At 33.0% G+C, this 27,616-nt stretch overlaps 2 protein-coding genes across 2 annotated transcripts; one reads left to right on the top strand and one right to left on the bottom strand.

Moving 5' to 3' along the window:
• Window positions 1-255: 255 nt before the first annotated feature.
• LOC112733650 (cytochrome P450 CYP736A12-like) lies at window positions 256-7,100 on the bottom strand. Its single transcript, XM_025782687.1, has 2 exons — window positions 6,414-7,100; window positions 256-1,095 (listed from the first exon to the last, which is right to left on the bottom strand). Exons 1-2 carry the CDS (start codon window positions 7,098-7,100, stop codon window positions 256-258), a joined length of 1,527 nt encoding a protein of 508 aa, XP_025638472.1.
• A 9,997-nt stretch (window positions 7,101-17,097) lies between these two features.
• Window positions 17,098-19,549, top strand: LOC140177568 (uncharacterized). The gene is made up of 4 exons (XM_072210691.1): window positions 17,098-17,620; window positions 17,899-18,091; window positions 18,378-18,604; window positions 19,059-19,549. The coding sequence occupies exons 1-4, from the start codon at window positions 17,098-17,100 to the stop codon at window positions 19,547-19,549; spliced, it is 1,434 nt and encodes a 477-aa protein (XP_072066792.1).
• Window positions 19,550-27,616: the final 8,067 nt, after the last annotated feature.

The raw sequence follows: 27,616 nt of genomic DNA, 5'->3' as shown, positions 1-27,616 counted from the left end.
TTAAACAAATAAATTTTATGAATTTATGTATATAAATTCTCATAAATGTGGATACAAGTTATGTTAATTTATGTGTGTAAATTCTAATAAATATAGGTGTAAATTATATATTTTATGTGTATAAATTTTTATAAATATAGATATAAATTATTATTAACTAAATACTTATTCAAAATGGTAATATTTACTTGCTAATATATCTTTATCGAAAATAAAATTTTGTTTCGACAACCACACAAATCAAGGTGTGTCCTTCTAGATTTCACAAGTAAGACGATAAGTTGGCACAGCTAGCAAGTTCTTGGCTCTTGGGCTTGAGAGGCCATATTTCTCGTTCATGTCCAACTCATCTGGAGTCATGTTCCATGGTAGTTCCCAATTGAAGCAATGCACTAACTGAGCCACCACAAGTTTCACCGTAGTAAGTCCTAGGTGTATTCCAGGACATATTCTGCTACCAGCACCAAATGGTATAAACTCAAAGTTGTAGCCACGGTAGTCACGATTGTTAGTTATAAATCTCTCCGGATAATACTCTTCAGCATTATTAGACCATGCCTTAGGATCTCTTCCTATTGCCCACAAGTTTATTATGATTAGTGTCTTTTCTCTTATACGGTAACCATTAACCATGGCATCTTTTGTTGACTCACGGGTCACGATTGCTCCAGGAGGATGTAATCGTAATGTTTCTTTGATCACAATATCCAAGTAACTTAGATTTGCTAAATGGGTCTCTTGCACAAATTTGTTCAATCCAACCCCACTAATTAGCTCGTCTTGAAGGTTTCTCATCACTCGTGGATGCTTTAAGAGCTCGGACAAAACCCATATAATAACGGTTGCAGAGGTTTCAAATGACCCTGCAATAGAATCTAGGAGAAGAGCCTTAATGTTGGTTCGATCCATGACTTGGCTCTGTTCATCACGTGGATCAACGGGTTGGTTCATAAGTGAGAGTAATATGTCAATGAAATCTCTGTGGCCCCCCCAGGCATGACATCCACCCGAACTACCCTTTTCATGCTCCTCAATGATCTTCTCTAACTCTTGGTCAATGGCTTTACCAAGTCTCTTCAACCTTCGTGTGAATCCCTGAAAGTTTTAAATTAAGAGTAAATTACCTTTTCTGTTTCAAAAAATTATGTTTTCAACAAAAAAAGAACTAACTCTTTGTATATAAAAATATCAAAAATGTCTTTTTTTTTTAAATATTTTTTAAAAATTAAAATTTAACACATATAATCAATTAAACTGTGTTATTTTTATTAAAATTAGACCGAACAAATCAGTTTAGCCAAAAAATTAATAAATTAATATTTTTTATAAAAAATAATTACAATATCCCTATTATAAAAAATAACTAAAATACCCCTATTATATATATATATATATATATATATATATATATATATATTTTGAAATCTCTAAATCCTAACCCTACTACGATAGAGAAGGAAATGGCTAAAATTTAGAATTCTCAAAATTAATATATATAATAAGAGTATTTTAGTCATTCTCTATGAATTAAATCTCAATAGGGCCCCTAAAATTTAGTCCGATATTCAGAATGACCCCCACAATTTTGTTGGCCTCAATTAGAACCCCCAAATTTGCAATTGTGGCTCCAGCTTGCCCCTGCAATCATCTCCATCACTAGAATACTGATATGACGCAATTGCATGACATGGTGGACACAACTTAAATGACGGCGCATGGTTTCGCGCCTAAACCCTTTGAAAACCACGTCGTTTCAGTTTTTTGTGGGTTAAAACTCCTTTTCTTTCTACTACGACGATCATAAGTTGCAAAACATCAAGAAAACCCTTACACTATATGGTTTCCAAAGGGTTTGGGCGCGAAACCAATACGACATCGTTTAAGTAGTGTCAACCATGTCATGCAATTATGCTAGATCAGCATTCCGGTAACGGAGATGATCATAGGGACAAGCTAGAGCCACAATTGCAAATTTGGGGGTTCAAATTGGGGCAACAAAATTGTGGGGGTCTTTTTGAGTATATGGCCAAATTTTAGGGGACAAATTGAAATTTAACTCCATTTTCTATAATAGAAATATTGTAGCCATTCTTTATAAAAAATAATATTAATTTAGACTGATTCAAAATTTGATTCATCATTTTTCGGTCAAATTAATTTGTTTAGTCTAATTTTGACAAAAATAACACAATTTAATCGATTATATATATTAAATTTTAATTATTAAAAAATATCTTTAAAAAAAATATTTTAGACGTCTTTATTAAAATGACTCCATTTTTAAAATATATTTTATGAAATATATATTATAATAGGAAAAGCAATACATATAAATATACTCTACTAACTTTTATTTGATTTATAAACTCCTTGTTTCTTTCTTTCTATTTTTGGATATTTGGACATTGAAAAAAAGTTTGTCAAAATAAATCTACTTAGGGTAAAATCAACAAATTTGAAATATTGAAATCTTATTTTTTGAACAAACGTTTTAAATTGATATAGAGCCCTCTTTAGAATATATATACTGGATGCATTTTCTAAACGAATATAACTTTTAACAATTAATATTTTTTTTCTTTTCAAAGTCTATTTCATCAAACAATAAATTTTTTAAGTTTCAAACTATTTATTTATTCTCAAATTAAATAGCTTAATTAATGAATCTTATATGATTGAAAATAATGAAAATAAAACCAATGCCGTGCGTTAGGAATGTCCATGGATCGAATCGTATCCGCAGATCCGCGGTAAATATCCGCATCCGATCCGAAAATTGCGGATACGATCCGATCCGATCTGCAAATTGATCGGATCGGATCCGCACCCTTTGCGGATTGGATCACAGATATCTACTCTATATTCGCGTATCCGATCCGCAGATCCGCACTATATATATATATATATTTGGTATTATATTTACTTGTTTGTATGTTTTAGTTAGTAATTATTATTCATATATTGTATTATTTTATTTTTGTTATTTAGAGAGAGTTTGATTAAAAATATTTTAGGAATAAATAAGTTTAAAAGTATGAAAGAAATATTTTTATCGAATTCTTTTACATAGAAATATGATTAAAAAGAGAAGGTTTAATTATGCGGATATATCCGATATTCGATCCGATCCGATTTGCAAATGTGCGGATCGGATCGGATCGGATCCGGCACTAAAAAGTGCGGATATCATATCCGATCCGATCCGATGGAAATTGTGTGGATCGGATCGAATTTTTGTCCATATCAGATCCGATCCGATCCGCGAACACCCCTACTGAAACGTGGTAGGACTATTTAAAAAAATAAGTATAGAATTAACTTTTAATTAGTCTCTATTAACTATTTTTATTGTAAAATTAATTGTTTAATGTCATTTCTTAAAGAGTTTAGAATTTATTTAAAATTTAAAATTTAGAATTTAGAATTTGAAATAATTTAAAATCATCTATTAAAATTATTTTCTAATATAAAATATATATTAAAATATAAATTATAAATTAAAAATAAATTAAATTATATATATTTGTATATAAATATATAATTATTTATTTTGATAGCAAAATATATTTTTAAAAAGTAATGGTTAAGATTTTAATATTTATTATGTTAAGTAATTTAATGAAGAAAATTTTATGGTGTGAATAATAAAAAATATCCATTTGTATAGATATATTGTGGCTAGTTTCATTAGTTAAATTGGCACTAATCATCAGTTTTTACAGGAGAGTGAATTGACTAGTAGCAGGATGTTAAACAATTGGAAAAGTATATGAACCAAAAGGTGATCAGCCAAAAAGTAAACAAAACCGCTTAATTATAATCACTTTTTGAATAATATGTTTGAAAACTGCTCCTAGGATCACGGAGCACAAACCAAAACCCAATTTTTATGGAACCCAGACACATTTTAGCTGGTTTTTGACTGATATACTTTTGGTTCCCTAGTTGTTCTCTAAACAATTTTGTTTCGATCTTCTCAGTTTTCATTAAATACAATTAGTACCTAATTGAATCTCAGTTTTCGATCTTACTTTTGTTTCAGTTGGGTCAAGGAAAAAAAAGTACTTATTTTAGAATTTGGATATTTTAAATTTTATTTTTTATTTAAAAAGATAAAATATAATTTTTTTTATTTTTAAATATTTTTTTATATTTTTTGTCCTATTTATAAAATAAATTATAAAAGATCATACGTTATTTTCTCAACTGAAAAATAAAATTTAGAGAATTCAACTTTTTTATTTGTTCATTGTACTAAAAATATTAAAAATAATTTTTTTATTAATAAGATGTTATTTTTAATTTTTAATTTAAGATGTTATTTTTTATTTGTTACTTTTTTTTATTTAAGATTTTTTTATTATATAAGTTTATATTGTTTTTCAAAATTTATTTTTTATTTTCAAAAATCACATATATAATTAGTTTAATCACATTCTTTAATTTTGTGTATTATGACACTAAAGAATTTGTGTTATACATATATAACACTATAATTTTTCATAGAATCAAGAAAATTATTTGTAGAAATAATAAGAATATATTTAAGTTTATTGTTTTATGTGATTCTATTAAATATAAGTTTATCGTGCATATATTAATATATATTTTGATAAAAGCATACATGAAAAAAACGAAGTGCTGTATAAAATAAGCATAATTATTGATATAAACATGGTCATTTTGAAAAATAATAAATAAATAAATAAACACTTTACACTTACACCATCCGTGTAAATGAAAGTTTATGAAAATGGATCTAATAGATAAAATCACACAAACAGTAGTCCAAATTTATAAGGCATTTTTTTTTAAATCAATTGGATAAAAATTGGATTTTTTTATTTAAATTAAAAAATATAATATTTACCGATTAAAATAAACGTATAAATATTTACGAAAATATGTTTCTAGTCATATCTCGGATACGGTGGGAGAACCAAAAAACGAACATATTTCGGATACACTAACCCCGTTCTGTGATACGTGGTTTATTTAAGAGTTATATCCTGAGTACATTCGAGATATGAACAAGAGTACATCTTGAATACACTGCATTCGAGATATACTTATATTCTGATCGGACACTGCATCCAAGATATATAAAAACTGAAAAGTATATTAATTTAAAATAATAAAAAATTAATTAAAAAGTTTTTTCTTTATTTTAAAATAATTAAATATTGTATTTTATATATATTTTTAAAATTAATTTAATATATTATCAATTTAAAGAATATTAATAAGTAGATAATATTCTTTTTTTATCTTAACCAATTTTTGAAAAAAAACTAATAATTTTACTTACGTTTAGACAATTAATTTTAGCTTAGTAATTAATTAAGTTTGGTTAGTTTTAAAAAAAATATATGTATGTGCTTATTAATTTATTTTCAAACTTCTAAGAAAAATAAATATCTTTTTTTTTTATCTCTGTTTGAATTATAAATCATAAATAGAATATAAAAATACTGATATATTCTTAAATTTTATATATAACGTATTTAAAAGAACTCTCGTATTAAAATATTTAATAAATTCTCTCAAAGAATTTAAATTTACTATTTAAAAAGTTATTTAAAAAATTATGTTGACACAAATTTAATTAGTTATGTAATTTTTTTTATTTGCGATGCTATTTTTATTTATATTATAAGCATATTGAATCTTGACTATATCTTAGATGCAGTGTCTTTATCCTGTATCATCGCACGTATCTTGCTCCATATCAAAATATAAATATATCTTGGATGTAGTGTGTCCGAGATGTTCTTGTGTTCAGATTTCATATTACAACACGGAATCAACACACCTAAAATCTAGTCAATTTTAGAAGTTACCTACTATATTTGAGATGTAATTAATTACACATTTTGATAAATTTTTTTACCTTTAAATCGGTAGATACTATATTTATTTAATTTAAATAAAAAAATCCATAAAAATTTGTGTGAAAATATTTAATTTAGTGCTAATCACATTTAATAAGAAAACAAAAACAAATGAATTACACAAACATCAATGAACTTCCTGCAAAAGATGAAGAATGCTGCACTAATCTCAATGCCAATTGACAAGTGTTGTTTAATGGGACTAGCCACGATGAATCCACATATATGGATAACTTTTTCTCTTTAATCAAATATATAAAATTATTTCAGAATTTTCAATTATTAACTTAAAAAAAATACTCTTTATTAAATAATAGATAGAAGGAAGATGTATTTAGTATTTACTATAAAAAAAAATTTTAAGTGTACCAAAAATATCGATGTTCCAATTATTTTAACTGATGATTTTTAATTAATATACATTATATATATTTTTTATAATTCAAATCAACGATTAAAATAATTGACACACCCGCAATTAACTTAAAACTCTCCCCATACTATATATACATTCGTAGGTACCTGAAAATCAAAAGATCCAAGCCAAGGCAAGTAATCTGCAACATTAAAGGCTCCAGCGAGGTTAATAGCCTCATGCAATAGGCTTGCCAAATGAAACTCGTCATGCCTACTACGCCCCAACACTATCCTATACACAACATCCTCTGCAACATTATTAACCAATTCACTAATATCCACCACCTCTCCCCTTCCTGCGGCTTTCTTGATCGCTTTCACCGCCACTTTCACACCCCTCTCTCTCGCACGCGCAAAGGACGAAACCTTCGACGCACTCAGAAGCTGCGACGTAAACAGCCTCCTCATGCTGCGCCAGTACGGTCCGAACTCCGAGAACACTAACCCTTTGGAGCCGTATAATACGCAATCGCTGGCTTGCATTTTGGGGCGGCTAGCAAAAGCAGCGTCGTGTGTCTTGAGGAACACTTCTGCGGCTTCGGAGTTTGAGACAACCACGACTGGGACCTGTCCTAACTGCAGGGACATGGTCGGGCCGTATCTTTGGGCCATGGCTTGGAGTGTTCGGTGAGGTGACTTCCCCAGCAGCATGGGGAGGTTACCGAAGACCGGAAATGCCGGTGGTCCCGGTGGCAGTGATCTATCATAATGTTTACTTATTAGGAACAATATGGTGAGTGTGAGTGCCAGTGCGAGAAAGAGCACTGGAAGTGCTAATATTGCTGGAACCATGGTTTTGTTTGCTAGATAATGGGTGTGGTTACGTTGAGACACGTTAATTCTTTGCTAATTAGAATTTTTGTAGGCAACCAAATGCCTAATATATTGTAAGAATTCCGCTAGGACCAGCCAATAATAAGCGTAACATATTTTTGAATTATATTCTATACTAATTAATAACATAAATTATCATTAATTAATGGTTATTTAAAATTTTTGTTAAAAGATAGAAAATTAATGATTATTAATTATTTTTTTATTTTAATTTATCTTTTTACTATTTATTACACTAACACTAATTTTTCTTTTTAAAATAAATTTCGAAACTCCAAAAAATAAAAAGCACCAAAACATAAGATAAATAATCATTCAAATCTTAAAAAAAATATACAAAATCTAAAAAAAGAATCATCCAAAACTGATAAAAAGAATCATTCAAATCCTAAGAAAAAAAACATACAAAATATAGAAAAAAAATCATCCAAAACTAATAAAAAGAATCATCCGAAATGTAAAAAAAAAAAACATAAAAAACTAGTTAAAAATCATTCAAAATCAAATAGGAGGAGGAGAAGAAGAGCTACAGGATGGCCGGGAACAACATCTTGGACAGCGTTGCGTGGACAGTGGGGGAACTCACGGTGGCATGTTGCGACGAGTGGAGGAGTCGCCATGGATCGGAGTAGTTGATCGCACGTCGCGAATGGGGACTTGGTGAATGGTGAATGGGGAATTGAGGACTTAGTTGATCAGAGTAGTTGATCGCACGTGGGGTGCGAGTGGCAAGCGATAGGGAGTCGCGAGTGGCAAGGGTGCGTCTGGCGGGCAATGGGACGCGAGGAGAGTGAAGTAGAAGCACGATGGTGGCTGTCTTTCCTGCGCAAACGGTAGATGAGGTGGCAGCGCGCGAGGACGGTGCTGCGGCGATGGTAACGGCGTGAGGACGAAACCGCAGCAGCGTGGGGAATTAGGATTTGTCGTTTTGTGTGGTGAATGATGAGTGGAAGTGAAAATAAATTAGGGTAAGTTTTGATTCAAAAATGTCATTAATGTCAATTAATCAAATTTTAAATTTAAAAAAATAATTTAAAATTAATCATTATTAATTAAATTATTTAATTCTTGGCTGGTGGACACTTGGCTCTCTATACTTTTCCATGTTGTAATTGTAACTTTCATCGACTTGGTAACGTCTCGCATCACATCTATACAAGTTGAATAAATTAAAACCAATGTGTTAATTATATAAATTATAATCTCTACAAAAAAATAATATATAAAATAGATATATAATTAAAGGGAGTCATTTAGATAAAAATATCAAAAACGTCTTTTTTAAAGATATTTTTTACTAATTAAAATTCAACGCATATAATCGATTAAATTGTGTTATTTTTATTAAAATTAGACTAAACAAATCAGTTTAGCCGAAAAACTAATAAATTAAATTTTGAACCGATGTAAATTAATATTTTTTATAAAAAAATAACTACAATATTCCTATTATAAAAAATAACTAAAATACTATATATATATATATATATATATATATATATATATATATATATTTTTTTTTTTTTGAAAACTCTAAATCTTAATCCTATTATCACAATAGAGAAATAAAGGACTAGAATTTAGGATTTTCAAAACTAATATATAATAAGAATATTTTAGTCATTTTCTATAAAGATATTGTAGTTATTTTCTAGAAAAAATAATATTAATTTAGACTAGTTCAAAATTTGATTCACTATTTTTTAGTTAAATTAATTTGTCTGACCTAATTTTGACAAAAATAATACGATTTAATCGATTATATATGTTAAATTTTAATTATTAAAAAATATCTTTAAAAAAAGACGTTTTAGACGTTTTTATTTGAGTGGCTCCCATAATTAAAATGGTGTTACTTGCGTGACACAGAATTTTTAAACAAAGATGTTAGTCGGATAATTTTTTATTTTAGTATTTTTTTTTTTAGATTTAACTGATTTCATTAAGTTAATGTTGAAATAGATAACAATCCATATTAGAATATATGTTTATTTTAGAGCTTTTTATAATTTTATCAAATTTTTAATTAGGTCCATATATTTTTATATTTTCAATTGATTTTTTATATTATATTTTTTTTCAATTTAGACCCTGTTATTGTTAAATGTCTAAAAAAGTTAGTAAATTGTGAATTTATTTATATACCTTGTCTTCATTTTTGAAAACTCTCAAACTCCACCAATGACTTTCTCACTACTGTTCCTCCTAATCTTCAATCTCTCTGTCGTCTCTCTCTCCATCGCCCTTCTAAGCGAAGCTATTTTTGATGTCGTCGACATCCTCGCCGACTCAAGTTTTGTCTCCATGGCCCTTACCTTCCAAGTTGTGGCAGAATTCCTCTTGGAGCAATCCCCTTCCATCACCATCTTTGCCCCTATTGACTCTGCCTTCAAGAAGTCTAATAAGCCCTCTCTCGACCTCCTCCGCTTCCACCTTGCTCCTCTTCTCTTACTGCCGCAGAGCCTCCGCCTCCTCCTAGCTGGCATCAAGATCCCCACTATGCTCCCAGCCAGTCCCTCATCATCACCATGTCTCCCTCCAACCGCATTACCTCTCTCAACAACGTCCGAATCACCGGATCTCTGATCTACAACGGTGTCCTCTTCATCTGTAGCGTAGATCGCTTCTTCGATCCAAATTTTTAAGACAACAGCAAATCTAACCAGAAACCTAATTTTAATGCCTCTTTCATAGCGAGGAACCTAACCGCGAACAATTCATGTGACTCCTTCTTCCCAACCATCGAAACCTTGAAATCCGGAGGGTACACTGTCATGGCATCGTTTCTGGTGATGCAACTTGTCAGCTTATTAGAGCAGGACTCAATAACGATATTGGCTCCGACAGACGAGATGGTGATGAATCGAATTGAAGAGTATTCATCGTTCTTTTTTTGGCACGCTGCACCGTGCAAGCTTCTTTGGAATGATCTGGTGAACTTCAAGGGTGATACAAAGCTTTCTACATTCGTGGAAGGGTTCGAAATCAACATCACAAGCTTCTTCCAAAGGTTATTTTGAAATTTTAAAAAGATGGAGGTGTTCTCAATTGAATTTTCAATTCTAATAGTGAAAATATTTATTTTTTTAATAAAATATTATGTTATTTCAAACGTTTTTGTTACGATAAGGAATTAAATTAAAAAATATTTATAATATAGAGATCTAATTAAAAAAAATATAAGGACCTAACTAAAAATTCGATAAAATTATATATAAGAACCTATATAATAATTAAACCTAAAATATATTATAATTTAAGTTGAACGATTTTGTAATTTATGTATATTGTGCGATATAATCGGCATTGGTATAGATTATATATGTTCATTTATGCGATATAATCTGATCTATATTATATTATTAATTTGATAATTAAGATGTGCTATTTATTATTTTTTTATTCTAATTAAAATATTTTTTTCTAAAGTTAATAAGTTTATTTAATCATTCCTTCCTCTTCTTTATCTCTTTCTATACTATTATTATTATTATTATTATTATTATTATTATTATTATTATTATTATTATTATTATTATGGATAAGTATTATTTTGGTCCCTGATATTTAGGGTCAAAATCAAAATCGTCTCTAATGTAATTTTTGATTTAGAATCGTTTTTAACGTTTTATTTCGTATTAAAATCATCCTTTTAACGTTTTACGGACATAAATACTCTCCACCACCACCACCACCTCTCTTGCTCCACTACCACCACCTCCCTTACTCCCACCAAATTCAGAAACAAAAATATTATTCAAATTCAGAAACAATAACATCAAATTTAATAACCAAATCAACACACAACAACAATAAAATCAGAAAATAACAAATCAAAATCAGATTAGAAGTAGAAGCAGAAGTAGACCCAAAAGTAGAAGTAGAAGCAGAAGCTCAAGCAGAATCAGAAAGCAGAGGCCAAAGCAAGAAGTAAAAGCCGAAGCAAGAAGCAGAAGCCGAAACAAAAATAGAGGCCGAAGCAAGAAGCAAAAGTAGCATCGTGCAGCGACGAGGCGGCATGGAGCTGTGGCGAGAACGCGGCAATAAGAAGCAGCGATGCAGAAGCAGAAGCTCTCTCTGGCACGCGACGGCAACGGCGGCTCCAAACTTCACCGGCACCATCCCCCCCCCCTTTCCCCCTTCCCCTTCCCCTTCCCCTTCCCCTGTCTCTTTTTCCTTTTCCTTTCCCCCTCCCTTGCGTCTTTTTTCCTTTCCCTTTCTCACCCTCCTCCCTCGCGTCTTTTCTTTTTTTTTTTAATTTTATAATTTTTTATTAGGATAGGAGTAATTTAATAATAAAATTAAAAATTTTATTAAAAAAGACGATTTTAATACGAAATAAAATGTTAAGAACAATTCTAAATCAAAAATTATGTTGAGAATGGTTTCGATTCTGACTCTAAATATTAATGACCAAAATAATATTTACCTCTTATTATTATTATTATTATTAACAACTAAACCATCGTAACTAAGTACAAGTTAATAATCGAGACAATGGTAATAAAATCACTTGAAACTATCGATTTACGTCGATAATGATGTAATGATTTTAATTTAATAGAATAGTCCATTCATCTTATTTCTTTATTTAATTTGTTATGGTAAAGCCATGACGGTTAATAAAATATGTATAATTAACTGTATATAAATAAATTATAAAAAATGTACTTGAACACAAAATTGTTATAATCAAGAACAATATTATATATGTTAGTCGAAGAAATACTTTCGATTAAGGTAGGTCAATTCAAAGAGGAACTTAAGACGAGTTCGATTTCGAAATGCTTTATTAAATCGGATGGGTTTAACTAGACGGATATTTGAGATAAGTAATCAAATAAAATATTTGAATAGGTGGATCGAGCAGTTATAATAGTAAAAAAGTTAAAAGCTTTCATCACACGAGGAAATCATGGATAATATTTATGGGCAAAGAAGTGGGAACAGGTTATCCAGGAGTAGGCATTTAAAACTATGATTCTGTAATTAATTATAAGCTACAAAAGTAGATTATAAATATTAGAAAGTTTTAAGAAATAAAGGTTGGAACTTTAACTCAAAAAACACTCAAGCACACTCACATCTCTAGAGAATTCCTGAGTTTGCGATCGAGTTATTTTTCTGTAGGGTTTCTTCCATGTTTTTACTCTTTCAATTTATTTTCTTGTAAACTTTATTTTTCAAGCAAGTTTATCTTCCAAGTATTATTTAATTTCAATGTCCAATTTACATTTCTGCACTTTTAACTTTCATATCAAAACCCTTTGACCCAATTGAAGACACTTTACTGTTTTTTTTTTTAATTTTAACACAGTCTTTTCTGATTTCAGCACATTTTCTTTTCGAAAACTTTATTCATTCGTTTCTTTTATTGATTTACAAATTTTATTTTATCTTCTATCTCATTACCCGTCTAATCGAAGACGCATTGATGCACTTTTAGAAAACCGGTACCTGCAAAGAGGAGTAGGTTTCGCTCCCAAACTACTAGATATCGAACCACCATCGATTTGCTAAAAATTGACAAAACAAATTGGCACGCCCAGTGGGACAGTTTTAAAGTTGAAGTGTGTCAAAAAGTTGTTATATCATTCGATGTATGCAATTGAGAAGTGGAAAAATCATTCACATGGCTGATGAAGTGTCAAATGTGAATGGTGGTTCCTCCACCAATGATAATTTACCAGTAATTGTGCAACAAGCGGACGTGGCTTCACGTTCGGAAGGTGCAATAGGAAGTGAAAGTATAGCAGTTACCACTGTACAAACTGGAAATATTGGACGCAACATTCGTCCACGTGGTAATTTGCCACCTCCTCCAATAACTACCAGTTGGCCTCCTTTTGGTCTTCCTCCCGATTATACTCCGCCGGTAGGTAGTTTTGTTCCTCCTGTTTATTTTGGGAGTGTAAATGGAAGGAATAATTCTCAAAATCCACAACATCATTCTGAGTATTCTCGTGATTATAACGTGGGCTCTACTTCAAATCCTGCTAATTCGATGTCAGTATATCGACAACAAGTAGAGAAAAATTATCATGACTTGATCAACTTGCTGACTCAACAAATGACCACAATTTTAAATCCAATGATGGCTGATCACGAATCGAAATTCGAACGTCTTGCTAGACAAGTCGAACAAATTGCTCGAATCGTAGATTATGAGGAAGGTGAAAGGCATAATGCTAGGGGAAATAATGAAGGATTCGAAAATATATTTCTAAATGAATATAACGTTTTTAATCGAGAAGATCCTCATGTAATTCCTCGAGGTCAAAATGTTGATGACTTTCTAGCCAGATTACGTGCTAATCATGGCGGTGAACGTTATCAAGTCACCAGAATTGCGGAAGAAGTACTTAATCAAGTTGGTTTGAATGTTGGTTTTATGAATCGACCTCACTTTGTGTCTGCTTTTCCCCAAGTTGTTCAAATGGCTGAAGTGCCACGAGGGGTGAAGAATCCAAAGATAGTCACAAAGTTTGCTGGGGAAGTTGGAGAGTCGACTACTGAACATGTTGCTTGATATTTGGTTGATATTGGAAATCTAGCCAATGATGAAAATTTTAAAATGAAGTTTTTTCCTTCTTCGTTAATGAAGAATGCATTTACTTGGTTTTCGAATCTTAGACCAAATTCGATAACGATATGGAATCAATTAGAAACTACTTTTCATGCTCAGTTCTATCGAGAGAAATGAATGTGGCAGTTACTGATCTAGTGGCTTTGAAACGTGAGGATGGTGAAACCATTGATTACATGATATGTTTCAAGAATGCTAGGAGTAGATGTTATGTTTCATTACCTGAGAGTGAAGTGGTGAAAATAGCAACTATGGGGCTAGGTTTTTATATGCGCAGAAAGTTACTTAATGTGCATATTCCTGATCTAGCCCATTTGGCTGAAAAGGTTCGTCAGACTGAACTTATAAAAAAGGAGAAAGAAAAATATAGGAGTGAGCAATGATCAAAGAGTAAACTTTTTACTCGAAAAGAAAAAGTTGTTTATGTGACCATGGAATCCTCAGAGGAAGAAATCGATTTCGAAACAGAGGTCAATTTGGCCGAACTTAAGAAAGGCCCTCCATATGTCTGTTCCTTACTCAAAAAGCTTCCTAGTAATGAAAAGTCGAATAATTCAAAACTGAAAAGTGGAAAGAAATATTGTTTTGATATTTCGAAATTCGATCAGATTTTCTATGTGTTGCTTAAAGATAAACAGTTAATTCTTCCTGAGGGTAGACTTTTACTTTCGGTGAAAGATTTGAAAGGAAAACCTTATTGTAAATTTTACCAAGCAACAAGTCATTCGACTAACAGTTGTGTTCGTTTCAGGGACTTAATTCAGGAAGCAATAATGGAGGGACAATTGAAATTTGATGATGGCAAGAAGGAGATGAAGGTTGATGTTGATCCCTTCGAGGTGGATGCTAGCTTTGTTGAACCATGTTTCGGGGGTAAACATGGTTGGCATGTCCTATGATTTTGATGTGGCTCTTGATGATTTTGAGTCACAAGTTAGATCGGTGTATCCCCGGGCAAGAGATGGTTTGTTGGACTTTCTAGTTCAGCAGAAGATTAAAGACCGGGACGTATCTCTGCGTCCACGGTGTAATGCTGTTTTTGATGCCGAAGCAGCGACAATTTTTGAAAAGAAGAGAATGAAGAAAGAATTGGCTCATAGAGAAGAGTAGGCGCATCAGAGACAACCGATTCGGCGTATAGAGGGTCAAAGCTCTAAGACCCCTCAACAAAGTGTGGCTGCACCTTTAAGCCGATCTCAGGCTATTGGTGTTTAGTGGATTCGGAACTGTCAGGAGTTCCAGAAGCGAGATGCTCTCTATAGACGCAATCCACAATGGGGACATCGGGGACCTCCCCGAAATCAATACCCCTACTATCGTGGTCGAGCCCGAGGGCATCCAAGAGGCAGAAGAAATTTCAATCAAAATAAGAAGCCTCAGGTGGAAGTAAGCAAGGGGCAACGCCCTCTGTACATTCTCGAATTGTCTTTTCTTCTGATGGAGAGACTTGTCCGAAGGGAATTCCATCTCCTGCAAAGATGGAAAAAGGCAAGGCAATAGCCCAATCTTCAGGGGTCGACAAAGGCAAAGAATTTGATGTCGACGAAGAATATTTTGAAGAAGGGGATGATGATATGATCGGAACGATTTCGATCATTCCGACTGAATATCTGGGAGAATATGAAGGTGACCCAGAAGAAGATTATGATATGGAGGATGAGGAAGCCTTTTCCTTCATCCAAATTGAAGATGAGCCGGTGTATTTTCTTTGGCCTACTGAAAAACAAATGTCTCATCTCCGCCCACTTCATATAACCACTACCTTGAGTGGGATCAAAATAAACAAAGTCTTGATCGATGGTAGAGCGGCAATCAGTCTGTTGCCTGAGAGGATGTTAATGAAGGTGGAAAAGCATCTTAATGACTTAGTCCCCACAAACATTGCTGTAACTGATTATAGTGGAGCTTCAAATCTAGCGAAAGGGCTGGTTACTTTGATTGTGAAGGTTGGATCATCCGAGCGAAACACCGTGTTCGTGGTGGTTCCTTCAAAGGTAAGCTATAATGCTTTGTTAGGGCGAGACTAGATCCACGGAGTAGGGACTGTGCCTTCTACTGTGCATCAAAGCGTGCTTCTTTGGTCGAAAGATGGAAAACCTGAAGTCATCAAAGCAGATTCGAACCTTTATGTCGAACAGCTGCACGTTGATTTCAGGATATATAATCCTAAATTGAAACCTCTGAATGTTGACCGGACACTGAATTCTTATAATTGTGAAGGTTGCTATTTGTCTTTGAAAGGATTGTCAGTGAAGTTGTGTTACCCAGAGTTTGGATTTGCTCCAAATGGTTCGGACTGCCAGCCTTGAAGATCTTCTGAAGTCACTCTATGGACCAAGTCAAGGAAGTTTCCGATTACCTGGTAACTTTGCATTATTATTTAAATAATTTTCTTCCTATAAAGAATAAAAATGCTTCTTCTAATGAAGTGGAATCATGTAGGTTTAGGAGTTCTTTAATAATAGTAGTTTTATCAGCTCGATATCTTCAGTCGAGTTTTCTCATAATTTAAAAATTTCTCCTATGTGTAATGGAAGTGGTGCTGCGAATCCAATGGTTGATTTAATAGCAGAGGCACATTGTGTTGAAAATCGAAGTAATATCAATAAAGTGAATAATTCAGTTTATTCTATTTCTAATGAAATTGTTGATTTTATCTTTGATTGCATCAATGATTTAGAACCTTTGGGTTTTGAGAAACATTCTGTAAAAGATAAGGAGCATTTTAAGGGATTTGAATCTCAGGATTCCTTAGAAGAGATTAATCTGGGAACTGTTGATGATGTTCGAATTACTTACATTTGCAAGGGTCTTATTGATCCTTTTCGAACTGAACTTTTCCATCTTTTATATGAGTTTAAAGATTGTTTTGCTTGGGATTATCATGAGATGCCTGGTCTCGATCGTTCACTTGTGGAACATCGATTAGCATTAAAACCAAATGCTAGACCTGTAAAGCAAACTCTACGACGTTTTGCTCCGGAAATCAATGAAAAGATTAAAGAAGAAATAGAACACTTGATTAAAGCGAAATTTATTCGAACTGCACACTATGTTGAGTGGGTTTCGAACATTGTCCTTGTGATAAAGAAAAATGAGAAGTTAAGAGTATGCATTGATTTTCAAGATTTAAATAATGCTACTCCAAAAGATGAACACTTTATGCCAATTGCAGATATGTTGATTGATTCTGCAGCAAGAAATGAAATCTTACGTTTTATGGACGATTATTCAGGATATAACCAAATCTTCATTGCAGAAGATGACGTGTCCAAAACTGCTTTTCGTTGTCCTGGGACATTAGGTACTTATGAATGGGTAGTTATGCCTTTTGGTTTGAAAAATGTTGGAGCTACTTATCAGTGAGCGATGAATGCTATATTCCATGAGTATATTGGAAAATTTATGGAAGTGTACATCGATGACGTCATGGTCAAGTCGATTTCGGTAAATCAACATATTGATCACCTAAGAAAAGCATTTGTCACTATGAGGAGAAAGGGATTAAAAATGAACCCTTTAAAATGTGCTTTTGGTGTATCGGCTGGTAATTTCTTGGGTTTTGTTGTTCTGAAAAAAGAAATTGTAATCGATAAAAATAAGGCAGGTGCAATATTAGCACTATCTGCACCTAAATCAAAAAAAGAAGTGCAATCCTTCTTTGGTAAGGTAAATTATCTTAGAAGGTTCATTTCGAATCTTTCCGATCGAACTCGAGTATTTGCACCTTTAGTGAAGCTAAAGAATGATTTACAGTTCGAATGGACGAATGAGCATCAATTAGCATTTGATTCGATTAAGGCTTATTTATCCAAGGCTCCGATTATGGCAAATGTTCGTCCACATGAGCCCTTAAAATTATACATTGTAGCATCTAGGAACACGATTGGGTGTATGTTAGCCAAGATGATGAGAACGGGCATGAGCGGGCCGTTTATTACCTTAGTCGAGTTCTAACTGATATGGAAACAAGGTATTCCCCGATAGAGAAATTGTGTTTGTCTCTATACTATGCTTGTATGAAATTAAAGTATTATATGGTGGCTAAATCGGTGAAAGTTATAGCGCAAACTGATCTCATTAAATACATGTTAAGTTTTCCAATGTTACAAGGGCATTTAAGAAAATGGATGCTGGCATTAACAAAGTTTGATTTACAATATGTCCCAGTCAAGGCCGTAAAAGGGCATGTCATTGCAGATTTTCTTGTGGATAATTCGAAAGATCTAAATGACCAGGGAACAAATGTGATCGATGTGAAAGTCAATTATTGGAAGTTATATTTTGATGGATCGAAGCATAAAGATGGTGCAGGGGTTAGAATTCTTATTGTTTCACCCGAGGGTATTCCATCTGAATTCTTGTTTGAATTAAAATATCCTTGTTCGAATAATATGACAGAGTACAAAACTTTGATTTTGGGTCTCGAAATATTAATTGGCAAAGGAGCTTTGGAAATTCAAATATTAGGGGTTCTCAGTTAGTTTTAAAGCAATTATCGAAGGAGTTTAAATGCAATAATGAGACATTGCAGAAATATTTAATAACTGCTTGGGAGTTGTTAACTTCTTTTCGAAAAGTTTCTTTAATTCATATCCCCAGGATCCATAATGAAATCGCTAATGAGCCCAAATTACTTCGAGATATAGAATCGGTCCAGAAACTCTTAAGAAATTGGCCAGTGTTCATCAGATTTTAGTACTTGCAAGTGAAAGAGAAGTTTTGTGCATAGACGAATGGGAAGATACTGATTGGAGGAAGCCTATTGCTCAGTATTTAAAGGATCCCAATATTCCAGTTGATAGAAAGATGAAATTACAAGCAATAAATTTTGTCTTGATGGCTGATGAATTATATAAGAAGGGGATTGATGGAAGTTTGTTGAGATGTTGAGGCCAAGATGATCAAAATATTGCTTTGGAAAAAGTCCATAATGGGACATGCGATGCCCATCAGGCTGGAAAGAAATGAAATGGGTGTTATATCGCAATCACGTGTACTGGCCATCTATGATAAAAGATTGCATCGATTATGCAAAAACATGTCAAGAATGTCAATTACATGGTTTGATACAGCAGATCCCTGCATCCGAGCTGCATTTGATAATAAAACTATGGCCATTTAGATGTTGGGCTTTAGATTTGATTGGATTGATCCACCCTCCTTCATCAAAACGACACAAGTTTAAGCAATTTCCCTAATAGAAGTTGGTCAAAGTGAAATAATAGACTTTATTGATGAACATATTATTCATCGATTTAGAATTTCTCAAACATTAAGTACTGATCAAGGAACGATGTTTACTGGTCAGCGAATTAAAAATTTTGCAGCCTCAAGGAATATCAATATGATTACTTCAACTCCTTATTATGCTCAAGCTAATGGGCATGTTGATGCAGCAAATAAAATTCTAATAAGTCTGATAAAGAAGCATATTGGGAATAAACCTCGAATGTGGCATGATACTTTAAGCCAAGTACAGTGGGCTTATCGAAATTCACCAAGAGGGTCAACAAATACTTCACCCTATAAATTAGTCTATGGCCATGATGCAGTGTTACCATTAGAAATTAATTTGAATACTTTGAGAGTATCAAAACAGAATGATTTGCCAGTTGATGATTATTGGAATGCAATGTTTGATGAGTTGAACGAATTAGACTCAGAGCGAATATTGGCATTTGAAAATATGGTTCGACAAAAACAAAGTATTGCTCAAAGTTATAATCGTCGAATAAAGGAAAAATCTTTTAGCATAGGCGAGTTGGTTTTGAAAGTTATTTTGCCAATGGAAAAGAAATCAAAATTTCTTAGCAAATGATCCCATGTTTGGGAGGGCCCTTTTCAGGTGATAGGGTCATATTCTGGGAATGCTTATTAGGTCAACGATATCGAGTCAGAAAAAATAATTAACTTGATCAATGGAAAATACTTGAAGCAATATTACTGTTGGTCAAATTAAAGTCAAACATGCATAAATCCAGAAAAGAAAAACATTACAAAAATTAAAGCTTGAAGTAAAGAAATTCAGGATGCCAGAAGTTTTGCCAAGTCTGAACGCAGTTTTGCCCTTTTGTTGTACAAAGCTGTAAGTGCCTCGACCTGCTTAAACTTGTCGAATTGGATTGTCTTAAGTTGTTTTTCATATTCTTCTCGCTTAGTCTCAATTGAAACAATCTCTTGGATGAGATGTTGTTGTTTCTGCTGGACAGTAGTTAGAGGTTTGGCTATATCAGTTCGTCTTTGGCGTATTTTGGCAAACTTTTCATTGATTTGGGCTAATTCTATTTCAAGTCTTGCCTCTTCCTTGTCGTAAAAAGCTTGAACAGAAATAGCATGAGAGATTCTTAAATCGAATTCTTCACGGGAAGCTTTGATTGGTTGAAGGGTTGTAATGCAACCCTCCACTTCGATTTTGATCTTAGCTTCTTCATTTTTGATCTCTCGGAGCTTGCTTTGGGAAGCTACGCTGTCATTGGCAAGTTGTTTGCATTGTTGGACTATGGCAGAATATGGAGTAGAAGCTGGGAGTTCAAAGGCAGAATTTAGAAGATCAGATAAGAGCTGGTTGAGAAGTGCATCATTGATCCAAGCAACAGGTGGGTGATCCAGGAGTTTAAGAAGAGAACGAAGTTGTTCTCGAGTATCAACACTCAATTCAAACGAAGATCTTGATGTAGAAGGTCTTGGAAATGTTGATACTGGTACAGGCACTTCATCCTCCTATATAGCTTGGTTTAAGACAGAGATCAAGCTGGCTAAAGTAGCACTTGGAGGTGTGGTAGAAGCACCTGAGTTTCTAGACCTCTGTTCAGGGGGAGTTTGAAATTCATTCTGTTGAGCGGGACTGGAGAATCCTTAAGGGGTTTCTAAGACCCTGGATCGAGGAGAGTCTGGATTAGAAGTTTCAGCAATTTTAGAAATAGAGTCAGAGTCTGGAGCCACTTGGTTTTCAGCAGAAAGTGCAGCTTGGTTGTTTGGTGAGGTTGACTCAAGTATCTGAGTTTGTGTTGGAAAATGTTATGAATGATCTTTTGTCAAATCGACCACCTGTGTTATACGGAGAGGTGGAAGAGCAGCTTGAAGTGGCTGAGTTGACCCTGTGGCTTAGATCGAATCATGGGATGTAGAGTGTCCTTGATCATGATGCTGTTGTAGAAGTGGTTGATTGGATGCCACATGGGAAGTGATTGAGTGAGCAGTAGTGGTTAGCTGATTTGAAAAGTATACAGTTATAAGTTAAGAATTGTCTTAACTCGAAAGAGATATATGTAGAAATGATAATGGTACCTGAATGAATCTTGATTTTCGGATTAATTAAGGGTCAGGATCCGAATCAGCTGTATCTTCTGATGGAGAAGAAGCAGCAAGGGTATCCTTAATGGTTTGTTCACTCCCTTCGGAGCTCTCACTTGATGGTTGCAGTCGTAACTGATAAAAACTCGAAATTAAGAGTTATTAAGTAAATGCAATTTTTAGAATATTTCAAGTTAAAGGGCATAAATATAAATAGAAATGGTTACCCTTCTGGAGGTCCTAGTGGGAGTCCTTCGGCTTTTGTGTGGTGGCTGTCGAGCAGTGTCAGCCTTTCTTTTGTGAGTTCTTTTTGGGGAACTTTCAGCAGCAGGGGCTATTCGAATAGCAGACTGCTGAATTTCCTCTAGGGTAAGAGTATACCTTGAATAGTAAGCAGCCCACCATTCAAAGCAAGATTTGGTAATGTATGAGCTACGATAATAGACCAAGAATTTGAAACGTTCCTTGCGTTGCTGATTCTTTAAGAGGCAAGTGTTGAAATCTTCTTGAGAAGTCAAAGTAATATGGCAGAATGGGTCACCATTTCGAGGTAGTGGCGTTAGGATTGCTTGAGAAAACCCCAGTTGCCTGGCTGATAAATGAGGAGCATACAGGGTTATTTTGAATTTTTCTTTTTTGTGTTGGGGCAACCCTGTAGGAATTACTTGGACGGCTAACAAGTTTGCCCAATTCCGTTTTGCAAGCTCATTCTCTTCATTGTCGTTGGGGAAGAGTAAACAATTAAGCCATGTAGGACCACAATTTCAACGCATAAAAGGAGCGAAATTGAGGTTGTCATTGTCAAAATCCTTGCAAGAAGGAAAGAGAGAAAAAACAGCCCAAAATCGGTCTTCATCCGATTGTGTGTTCGAAAAATTGGGCTTGTAATCAGCCAATCGGAAGCCTTCGATGTGCTGTTTATCAGTACCATCGCTTCCAGGTTTTGTCATAAATTTTTTGAAAATGGCACTAAGCCATAATTGGAGAAGCCAGAGAGGGCTTCCTGTACTGATTATACTATTGTTTCGGAGGCAATGGACGAATTGACCAAGCTCTTCAAAAATATGCCCTAGAAGAAGTTTGGCCAAATTAAGAGCATTTCCTTCATGAAGCAGGGCAGCAAAAGGAAGAAAGAACTTTGACATCTGAACGCTTTGAGAACAGAAAATGATTGCAGTCAGCCAATAAAATAAAAAGTCTATGTACTCATCATCTGTAATATCAGTGCCTTCTTCACCCATGTTATAAGCAATGAAATCACTATAAGAATTGGTTAAGGAAATGCTATATTGGCGCTCAGGTTGCATGTCAAGAGTACAATCTGGAGGACTTATTGGAAGCCTTGTGATAGCGGCTACGTCTAAAAGAGACATACTGATCATTCCACAAGGGAGGTGGAAGTTGTTAGTTGTCCTATTCTAAAAACAAGTCACAGCTCCAATCATCCAAGGGAGCGTTGTAGGTGAGAAATAAGAGAGTCTTAGTAGTTCCTGTATCCCTAAACCCCCCCCCCCCCAGTAAGCATTTTTTTGTGGGTGCAAGGCACTGATACTAGGCCGTGAAGTCGAATCCTCGAGGATTAACCTTTGGATTATTTCTGAAAGGTTTTTGATTAACGAAGAAAGCAATGTTGAGGGCCTAGTTAATTAACAAATTTTCCCCTTCAGCATTTGGGAAGAAGGAAAGTTTCTTGTTTGCCCTCTCTAGGGATTCAATAGGTCAAAGGAAACAATGGGTATATGCCATAGTTCTGAAAATCGAACCGGACCGGCCAGTTCAACCGGGTTAATCAAAAACTGGTCATCAGACGGTTCGGTCGACCTCAAAAACTGCCTGGCAAAAAATCGATCAAACCGGTGGTTAACCGTTGAACCGGTAGAACCGACCGATTTTTTAGAGGTTTTCTGGTTTAGTGACTCCCTCCAAAATGGCGCCGTTTTGACCCCTTAAAAAAAACCCTAAATAGCTACCCGATGCCCAGTCCCCCCAGCCCCCAGTCCCACTCATCTCTTCTCTTTGAAATTTCAAAGAAAGACAAAGAAAAGAACCCTAGCGGCGTAGCCCCCTAGCCCCGGAACCTGCAGCCACCACAACCTCCACAGCCACCGTATCCCTGTAGCCCCGCAGCCACCACAGCCCCGCAGACCCCACAGCCACCGCATCTCCTCTCCTCTGTTCGAGCTCTTTCTCTATATTCACCGGTGTCGCCGTCTTTTCTGTCGCCGCCGTCACTCCCCTTCCTCTTCGCCACCGGTAAGCACTCCCCTTCTTCTTCGCCGCTGTGTCTCCTTTCTCCCCTGTTTGAGCTCCCTCTGATAATAGTTAATTTTGTTCCTAATTTTCTGTGATAATAGTTAATTAGTTTGCTGAATTAATTTTGTTCATAATTTTCTATGGAGTTTGTTGATTTTATTGTGGAGTTTGCTGATTTTAGTTTTACCGTGAAGTTTACTGAGTTAATTTGTTCATAATTTTGCTGTGAAGTTTCCTGATTTTATTGTGGAATTTGATTATTTTAGTTTTATGGTGGAGTTTGTTGATTATTTTACTAATTTTAGTTTTTTTTTGTTGTACATTGAAGATGGAGCATTCACAAAGAGTTAATTATATGAATTAATTATTATGTATTCTTGATTTGAATTCTAAATTATATGAATTAATCATTATAAAGGTTGGATTCTGGATTTTGGATTTTGTATGTAATTTGTAATTTGGATTTCAGAATTTTGAATTTGGATCAGCTTCTTAAGCCATGGCAAATTTCTCACCCAATTCAATCAATCATGGCATTCGCCGATATGTTCCTGTGTTGATTTGCCTATTTTTTGTTTTCATTGATATTATTTATATCTAAATAATAGAGAGACTTTGTGTTAATTAATATGAATATATTATCCCTGTTAATGTTTTTATTGAGCATCTTAACCTATCCAGTATTAGTGCTTCTAGTTTTATTGTAGAAAAAAATTATATTATGCATTAAGAACAAGTTGTATCCACCGTGTTTATCTTTCTAATTTTTGGTTCAGTGTTATGAGTTATTATAATTGTGCAGTTGTAATTTTATCTATGTTTAACTAGTATACATTAGTTAACCAAACCTTATTAATAAATTTTTTAAGAAAATTACTAATGTCAAATTTTGAGGTATAATACCTTTTAGTCTCATGTTGAAGTATATCTCTAAAATTATTTTCATATTAAAATTTTTTGACTTAGAAATTATTGAATTTAAATATTTAAAATTATATATTGAATTTTAATAATTTTATTTAATATTTAATTAAATCGGTTGAACCCTGGTTGAACCACTGAACCAGTGAACCAGTTGCCTCACCGGTTCATTGATCGGTTCGATTTTTGCAACCTTGGTATATGCGCCTACTGTGAAAAGAATTAAGATTCTGGTATCATTAATTTGAAGTTGAGGATCGTCAATGACTTCATCATTAACTTAATTTAGTATATGAAGAGCTGGTGGGGCTGGTGGTGGTATAACATGACCTTTTTCTTTGTCTTGGGCAGCGGCATGAGAAGAGGAAGTGGCCATTGCAGAACAAAGAAAAAGGGAGTTTGAAGAGATAAAGGTTGTGTGGAAGATTGATGCAAGCAAAAATCAGAAAGCAAGGGTTTGGAAAAATTAGACAAGGATGAGAAAGTTTAATTTAAAGGAAATATTGTAGCGATTATTACAGAAGGAACGCGAAAGAGGTAACTTTGCGAAGAAGGCAAAGTGGTGGAAAGAGAAAGTGCAGGTTTCGGAAAACATGTCGAGTGAATCAGTATTAATAGGAAGTTAAATGGTAATTATTACTGATTTAAGAAGTTTGAAATTTGAATTTGGATTAAGTGTTTCATCTTCTAATGTTATCGAAGGCAAACACGTTAATCCAAGAGGGCAATTTGTTAGTCGAAGAAATACTTTCAATTAAGGTAGGTCAATTCGAAGAGGAACTTGACATGGGTTTGATTTCGAAATGCTTTATTAAATCGGATGGTCCAACTAGACGGATATTCGAGATAAGTAATTGAACAAGATATTCGAATAGGTGGATCGAGCAGTTATGGTAATGGAGAAGTTAAAGGCTTTCATCATGCGAGGAAATCATGGGTAATATTTATGGGCAAAGAAGCGGGAACGGTTATCCAGGAGTAGGCATTTAAAACTGTGATTCAGTAATTAATTATCAGTTACAAAAGTAGATTATAAATACTAGAAAGTTTTAAGGAATAAAGGTTGGAACTTTAACTCAGAAAACACTCAAGCACACTCACATCTCCAGAGAATTCCTGAGTCTGCGATCGAGTTATTTTTCTGTAGGGTTCCTTCCATATTTTTACTCTTTCAACTTATTTTCTTGTAAACTTTATTTTTCAAGCAAGTTTATCTTCCAAGTATTATTTAATTTCAATGTCTAATTTATATTTCTGCACTTTTAACTTTCATGTCAAAGCCTTTTGACCCAGTTGAAGGCACTTTACTGTTTTCTTTTAATTTCAACACAGTCTTTTTTTATTTTAGCACATTTTCTTTTCGAAAACTTTATTCATTCGTTTCTTTTATTGATTTACAAATTTTATTTTATCTTCTATCCCATTACCCGTCTAATTGAAGATGTTTTGATGCACTTTTAAAAAACGGGTACTTATAAAGAGGAGTAGGTTTCACTCCCAAACTACTAGATATCGAACCACCTAAAAATTGACAAAACAATATAAAATTTCAATACGTACGTACTTAATTTTAAAAAATATTTAAAATATTATTATTATTATTGAATAAATATTGTTATTCTTGTTTTGATAATATTTTTTTTTTATAAATTCGTGTATATTAATAATACAGAAAAAAAAATCCTTGTAGAGTGACATTCTCAAAAGTAAAAGTGTATTACAATTTTTTTGTTGTTGTTTATCATTATCATCATCAACTTGAGTAAAAACAAAGTTGATTTAGCTAACATATATATTAAGAATACACGCCGAGATCATTATTAATAGAAAATTTAAATTTTATTTAATAAATAAATAATAAATACATTACAAATTTAAACACTACTTATTTTTTATATAAATTTTTTAATTAGTAATATTAACATGTATGTTATTTAAATACATATTAGCCTATGATGTACGGACAATAATGACTCACATACGAGATACGACACGACACATGACACGCCGACACGCAAATTTTAAAATCTTATAAGACACGGGACATGCATACATATAAAATATAAAGTATTTTTTAGATAAATCGTAACGATATTTTGATATTTTATTGATATTAAAACATAAATTAATTTTTTAATTATTTTTAATGTTTTATTTTAATTATATAAAGTATTTAAAATATTTTTGTTTTAATAAATAATAATATATATTATTTTTAAATTTATTTTAAGAATATATATTAAGAATAAGATTTGACACGCTGAATGGTATTTTAGTGTGTCCAAATATGTCCGAAAAAAATTTTTTTTTATTAAAACACGGTTAGACATAGTAAACATGCGTGTTGAATGAGTATCGATGAGTGTCGTATCTAAAATATTTTCAACATACAAACACGTTAACTCAACGAAGTATCCATACTTCATTGATATTAGCACAGTAACATATTAGTTATACCTTAACACATATCTATATCAAAAATAAAACACTGCAGTTGCCTTATTGGACAAGTAACGGGAAAATTCAAAACCGAGTTTAATGATTTTAAGTTTTAACTTTTAACTCATCATCCCAAACTTTGGTACTATTTATCCAACGAGAAGTCAAGTACCAACATTCAATGAGTTTAACTCAATTCCTGGTCAGTTTTTCTGCATTCTACGACTGTCACGTTCTAGCCCAGGTACAAAATTTCCTATGAATTGACTTGAAATTCAATAGCTATTTATTATTTCCTTCTTTAGGAGGTAGATATCTTAGATTAATAATAATATTGACTTTAAACTATCACCAAAAAAAAATATTGACTTTAAATCTGCATTTTAAAGTATAAGTTTTGGGGAATAGATTCTCTAATTATTAAAAAAAATTGAGAATATAAAATGTGATTTCTAATTTTTTTATTGTTCTTTCTTTTATATTTATTTTTGTCCTACTTATAAAATTAATTATGAGAGATCGCATTTTATTCCCTTAATTAATAAATAAATTTGAAAAGATCCATTTTTTAAGTTTTGTTAAAGATACTAGTTAACTTACTTTAATTTTAGGGTAAATCACACCTATAAACCAAACAGTACTCAAAATTACACCATTATGCCAAAAGAAAAATTGTTACCAGGATTTATCAGAGACACAATTTTATATAATTCGAATCAGCCTCATTCGAATTATCCATCCCAACACTAATTTGAATCAGACCAATTCGAATTACTAGAGACACACAAATCAAATTTATGCAATTTGAAGCAGCCTCATTCGATTTATGCATGCATGTAAAGTCCTAATAATTCGAAACAAACTGTTTCGATTTACTCCTTAGTTTTGTTTCTATATAATTCGAATGGGGCTGATTCGAATTACTATACATTGAGCTATTAGTCTATTACAAATTTTTATAGTACCCCAAACATCTTTT

Source organism: Arachis hypogaea, chromosome 13 (assembly GCF_003086295.3).
Source record: "Arachis hypogaea cultivar Tifrunner chromosome 13, arahy.Tifrunner.gnm2.J5K5, whole genome shotgun sequence".
Taxonomy (NCBI): Eukaryota; Viridiplantae; Streptophyta; class Magnoliopsida; order Fabales; family Fabaceae; genus Arachis; species Arachis hypogaea.
This window is presented reverse-complemented; position numbering and strand designations above follow the sequence as displayed.

Bases quoted from the DNA above. Each gene is read 5' to 3' on its own strand.
- LOC140177568 (XM_072210691.1), top strand. From the start codon at position 17,098: ATGAATGCTATATTCCATGAGTATATTGGAAAATTTATGGAAGTGTAC. The intron at 17,621-17,898 runs GTATGTTAGCCA...AATATGTCCCAG, and splicing joins ATCTAGGAACACGATTGGGT to TCAAGGCCGTAAAAGGGCAT. The intron at 18,605-19,058 runs GTTTGTTGAGAT...AAAATTTTGCAG, and splicing joins TAAGAAGGGGATTGATGGAA to CCTCAAGGAATATCAATATG.
- LOC112733650 (XM_025782687.1), bottom strand. From the start codon at position 7,100: ATGGTTCCAGCAATATTAGCACTTCCAGTGCTCTTTCTCGCACTGGCA. The intron at 1,096-6,413 runs GTACCTACGAAT...TAAAACTTTCAG, and splicing joins TTGGATCTTTTGATTTTCAG to GGATTCACACGAAGGTTGAA.